The following is a 5,559-nucleotide window of genomic DNA, read 5'->3' as shown; positions in this document are numbered from 1 at the left end:
GTTTGAGCTTTTATTTTGAAACCGCGATGTATTCTCCTGAGTTTGCGTAGATTTATAAATGATTTACCTTACAAATCTGATGAAATGCCGCACGTTGCGTTCCCAGATGAATGTTATAATAAACCCAAACTCACAACAACATGCAGAGATGGAGTTTGAGACGCTTCACACGTGTAAATGATAACAGTTCCTGTGGAACTACTGTGAACGAAGCCGTTGTGTGACGCACGTACTTAACCTACACGCATGTAAATAATTAAAGCGCATATACTGTATTAGAACTGCATCGCATATAATTATTTAATTAAATCGTAGCGTTTGTGAATTCACAATTATGCTTAATTAAAATTATGCGCCACATCCGGTATTTTGCCGGTTAGTCGACGCGAGCAAAATTAAGTCGAGGATTTAAAAAAATCGAATAGTCTAATAAAATCGACGAATCGCGACAGCCCTACATTAAAATGCACATGTTGTTGCTGTCTCTCAGTATCTTATCCATCTATTCATAGTCCATTTCTGGGTTGTGTCTTTGTTGGTGAACGTGATTTTACCAAGTGCAACATGTTCCTGGAACAACATTCCAATCAACCAATCAGAATTGAGGGATAAGTTTAAAGGAAATGTCAATTTTAACCTTACAACCACAGATAGGTGCTTCTACACCCTTGTTATTCAACCATCATTTCTCTCTGATTTTAGGGATATATTATGGGTAGGGATAGGTCTATATTTTTGGACACTAATGTTGATCCAGGAACATGTGTTGCTTGGCAAAATCACAGTGACCGTCTTTGTGTTGTGGGCTGCCACTGCAAACAATTTCAGTTTTCAGAAATCTGAATCCATAGAACATGTTAGAAATCCATTTCACAACAACCAGATTCTAATGTGTACATCTGAAAAGAAGCGAGCACACTTTTAATCTCACTCAGATGCAGTGAGGTGAGCTTTATACCTGTGGGAGACGTGCGGTAAGCAAAGCTGTATCTCTTCAGTATCCTTAGCATTGACTGGTAGTTGTTCCAGGTGTCATGTGACACCAGCAGATCCTTGCGGCCCGGGAGGAACTTGATCAGAGCCGAGCAGGAGCCGGAGCCTACGGCGCGAGACTGGTGGGATTTGTTCAGCGCCGCCTCCAGGTCCTCCAGGTCTCCACCCATCTGGAAAAGGCTGCGCAGAGAGGAAGAATGCGCATGCAATAATAATACTGCGCATGGAATAAGAAAAACCAAACATGTCTTTACTCACAGGAAGCCAAAGGGGTTGATGGAAAGGCTTCCAGACGGAAACTCAATCTGCCCGTTGTAGCCGTCCTCCAGACCCTGCAGCTGCAGCAAAGACAAACGCACCTGCAGAGGAACATCGCACAGAGCTGTGTGAACACGCAACAGAAACACCGGAAAGAGAGCTTGAAGGGCAAACTTTGCTTCTGCATTGAGGTATGCTCACATAGTGAAACTGCAGCGAAATGTCATAAGCAAAAACAGCCGTACGAAGCGCCGCTCATAGAGAACCAGTTGAGTCCTCTGCACAATCTGACTTTGCTGCAGCCTGGAATTGAACTGCTGGTTTCGTCTGGCCAGAGGAGAACTTGTCCACCGACTGAGCCTGGTTTCTCCCAAGGTTTTTTCTCCATTCTGTCACCAATGGAGTTTTGGTTCCTCTGGCTTGCTTAGTTGGGGACACTTAATTTCCAGCGATATTGTCGACTTGATTGCACAGACACTATTTAAACTGAACTGAGCTGGATGATGACATCACTGAATTCAATGATGAACTGCCTTTAACTGAAAGTGCTTAGAGTGTTTACTAATATCATTTTGCATTATTGACACTATTTTCCTATTTAATACTGTAAAGCTGCTTTGATACAATCTGTATTGTTAAAAGCGCTTTATAAATAAAGGTGACTTGACTTGACTAGAGAAGTCACTTTAAAAAAAAACAAGCAGCTTTCTGTTGGTCAATGCGGCGAATTCATGTGACCAACTTGAAAATGAGCAAAACTCGTGTGGGGAAGTGTTTCACCCTCACGAGAAACTGCCAAGCGTGCAGACTCCTACTGGAATGAGTGGATTTTGCTCACAAAACTTCACAGAGCAACAGTAAATGTGAACTGTCATGACTCTCGGCGCATCTGTTTCTGTTGGCTATGACCATGAATCAACACAGCTGCAGTGTCACGGACGCAACAGCCAATCCCTCTTCAGTACGCACATAAATGCTGTTTGTTTGTTTGTGGCGAGAAAATTTATGGCTCAATTAAATCATGAACTCTAAAACTGTATCTGGCTTGACTCCGTTAAAAATCTCTTCAAAAGAGTTAACTGAATAAACATGTTCTCTCACAGGGTTAAAACCAGCACAATCTAATAAAACATGCTTCATGGATAAAGGGTTTCGGCAGAGAGAGCATGTTGGAGGATCTTCTAGTATTAAAAACTTGTGTCATCCTGCAGTGACCTATTCTACAGCGGGTATAAACAATCTGCTGCCATCGCAACTGATTCTTCTTTCTCAACATTGGGCCTAATTTCCACATAAATGCAAGGAGGAAGACTAATCAGTGTGCACATGTTAAAGGGGTCATCTTGCGAACTAGCACATTATTAGGAAAGGTGATTTGCAAAGATTCATAAAAGAACCTTATACTTATTTCTTCTGTAGGTGAATCTGGATCACGAATGATTTGCGCGAACAAACGCATTTAGGTAGATCGGAGGATGCATTCCCTTCAGAAACAATGTAATCCACTGCGTCTTCAGCGGCTCAGATGACGGGAGTAAATGACGACTGCTATGTTCATTATTACATCCAACAACAAAACACCTCAATCGCTTAGGAGTTTTTTGTTTCATTTTTAAAGTATCTTTTCAGTTATTTAAATCATTTAATATTTCTATATTCAAATTTTTATATTTAAAACATTAATATCATCATGGATTTATGGATTTAATTGCACTCATTCCACTTCTGAACCTCATTAAATGTCTGAAAGTACATCAAGCCACTTTTGTGTTCTTCTGTGCCACCTCTACGAACTATTTTTGTTAATACTGATTTCGTTTGATTTTTAACTTATGTTTCTTATTCTACTCTTATTCTGTCGTTTTAATTACAATTTTTTAAAAAGTTTATAAAATATAATTTTTTTATGAATTTGACAAAAGATGACATACTTTTAATAAAGTTAGAGGAGTCAAATATCACCTCGTAATGGGAAGGCTACTTTTTGATAACATTTTGGATTATTGATTAGAAGGTGCTCCTAAAATTTTGAATGTGCTCCTAAATTTTTTAAGTTAGGAGCACAAGTGCTCCTAAAAAGAAAAGTAAGCGTCGAGCCCTGAAGGTGGTTGTGTGTCAGTTCAAACAGATTGTAAAAGTGATGATGGCACTGCTAGGTGAACAAGGTCGACAGACTTCATAAAGTGTGTATTGTTTACACAGATAAACACACCTAAAGGTCAAAACTCCCAAGAAACAATGATAGACAAAGGCCTGTACATGAAGTGGTTCAGTCTGAATGCCTTTTTTTCTCTCCTCTACCTGATGCCAGTACGGGGCGTCTGCGTGCGCATCCATCTGCTGCATGAGCCACTGCAGGTTGCTGGTGATGTAGTCTTTGAGCCGCTGGCAGTAGCTCACATCGGGAGAGAACGGGCCGCAGTAACCCATCAGTGTGTTCATCCAGTGCTTGTAGATGAGCTGCGGTTCAAAGAGCACCACATGACATACACTACAACCGCACTACATTACATACACCCAGCTGCCAGTCCAGTTTACATACAAGAAGCACTTTTTATTATTATTATTGTTAATTCTATTATACATTTTATTTAATGCAGTACAGTATTTAAAAGAATGGTTTTCAAATTCAGTCTGAATTTTTTATTATTTTATTTATGGAACTAGCTTGATGAGCACTATTTCGTAAAGCATTTTTCCTTTGGAGTTTTTGTGGCAGCCTGTTTCAATCAAAACTGAAATAGAACAGAAAAGATGACTGTAAAGATGTTGCTCTGACTGGGTCAGGGGTGATACCTGTGAGGTGACGGCAGCCTCCACGACTCCAGCAGCGTACGCCTGCAGCGTGTCATTATAACCACCGCTGGTGCTGACCTCCAGATACGCCCAGCTGACACACACACACACACACAGAACATCAGGTTAGGATGCACTCTTGTCATTTACACAGAGACAGCAGCACTGCGTGATGAAGGGCCGAGGCGTTTCCACATGCATGCTCTCACTGGTGCATCTGTAGAAGCTTCTGAGGATTTCTACGTCTTGCCATTACATCACATGAAGTCCACTGTGAGTGAATGTTGACATGTCTTCAGTTCTTGTGCGCAGGTGCTGCTTTCTATGAGGGCTAGGTCTATGTGAGCTCATATTTTCTCACCACTGTTTTAACACTGGTTGTAGGCCAGGATGGAGAAGGGCTGCCACTGACTAACCCTTTGAACACCGTTCCTTGACTGGTAAAGGTACATTTCTGAGTGACCCAAATAAACCTAAAATCAAAACTATGATACCCTACTGTAACATGCTTCACAACTCCTTGTTTAAGTTCTTGTTCTGTCCAGGCTGAACTATTGCAATGTTCTCTTGGCAGGTCTTCCAGCCACTTCTATCAAACCTTAATTAATAAAGCCTAAATCTATCTATCAAACCTAAATTAATCCAGAACACGGCAGCAAGATTCATTTTTAACGAGCCGAAAAAAGCCACCACTGACTCTGCACCCCTTTACCTAAATTCATTACTTCAGACTTATGTGCCTCTAGAAGCTTGCGTTCTGTAAGTGAACGTCGCTTTCTTGTTCATCCCAAAGAGGCACAAAATCACTTTCACAGACTTTTACATTAACTGTTCCCTCCTGGTGGGATGACCTGCCCAAATCAATCCCAGCAGCTGAGTCCTTAGTCATCTTCCTCGCTGCCATTCTCCCTCAATCTCTCCAGTCCAGATGAGATTCTTTCAATATATAATAACACTATATCCAATGCCTTGGAGGAACTTGCCTCATTAAAGACTAGAACTGTCCCCTCAGATCATTCCTTGCCATGGATCACTCCAGAACTCAGTTTGTTTGTTTGTGTTTAATGCCATGCCAGCTTCTGTGGCTATTTTCATGGCGAGAGAAATTTATAACAAAATGCTATTAGGTTTTTAAATTTTATTTTCGCTAAAAACTCTAAAACTGTATCTGGCTTAACACTATTAAAAATCTCTTCAAAAGAGTTAACTGAATAAAAATGTTTTCTCACAGGCTTAAAACCAGCACAATTAGGGCTGGGCGATATAACTAAAAAATGTATCAACGATATAATGTTTCATATCGTTCGGTATTGATAATTATTGACATTTTTATAGCCTTTTTTAAAACAAAGAGTAATAGAAAAAAATGTTGACATTTAACCACTGTATTTTTAAATTAACTCAATTTATTGAGACAAACAACACATTTTTTTTTGTTTTAACAGTCAAACACAAAATTAAAATTAAACAAATATCTAATTTCTAATGTTTTATATGCAGATTAAATAGGTT

General features: G+C 39.9%; 1 protein-coding gene across 2 annotated transcripts in view; it reads right to left on the bottom strand.

Moving 5' to 3' along the window:
• The window catches only part of plbd2 (phospholipase B domain containing 2), a 33,939-nt gene that overhangs the window by 24,147 nt on the left and 4,233 nt on the right, over positions 1 to 5,559 (bottom strand). For both annotated transcript variants that reach the window (XR_001640987.1, XM_016564092.1), the window contains exons 2-5: positions 4,048 to 4,141; positions 3,553 to 3,711; positions 1,252 to 1,352; positions 959 to 1,173 (exon numbers count right to left, since the gene is read on the bottom strand). Coding sequence is in view for 1 of the 2 variants with exons in the window: in XM_016564092.1 (XP_016419578.1) it covers positions 959 to 1,173; positions 1,252 to 1,352; positions 3,553 to 3,711; positions 4,048 to 4,141 (569 nt within the window). In the remaining variant the exon portion in view is untranslated. The remainder of the gene's footprint in view (positions 1 to 958; positions 1,174 to 1,251; positions 1,353 to 3,552; positions 3,712 to 4,047; positions 4,142 to 5,559) is intronic.

This window comes from Sinocyclocheilus rhinocerous, unplaced genomic scaffold, assembly GCF_001515625.1.
Source record: "Sinocyclocheilus rhinocerous isolate Xijiao unplaced genomic scaffold, SAMN03320098_v1.1 scaffold1883, whole genome shotgun sequence".
Lineage (NCBI taxonomy): Eukaryota > Metazoa > Chordata > Actinopteri > Cypriniformes > Cyprinidae > Sinocyclocheilus > Sinocyclocheilus rhinocerous.
Note: the sequence above shows the minus strand (reverse complement) of the source record. Positions and strands in the feature narration are given on the sequence as shown.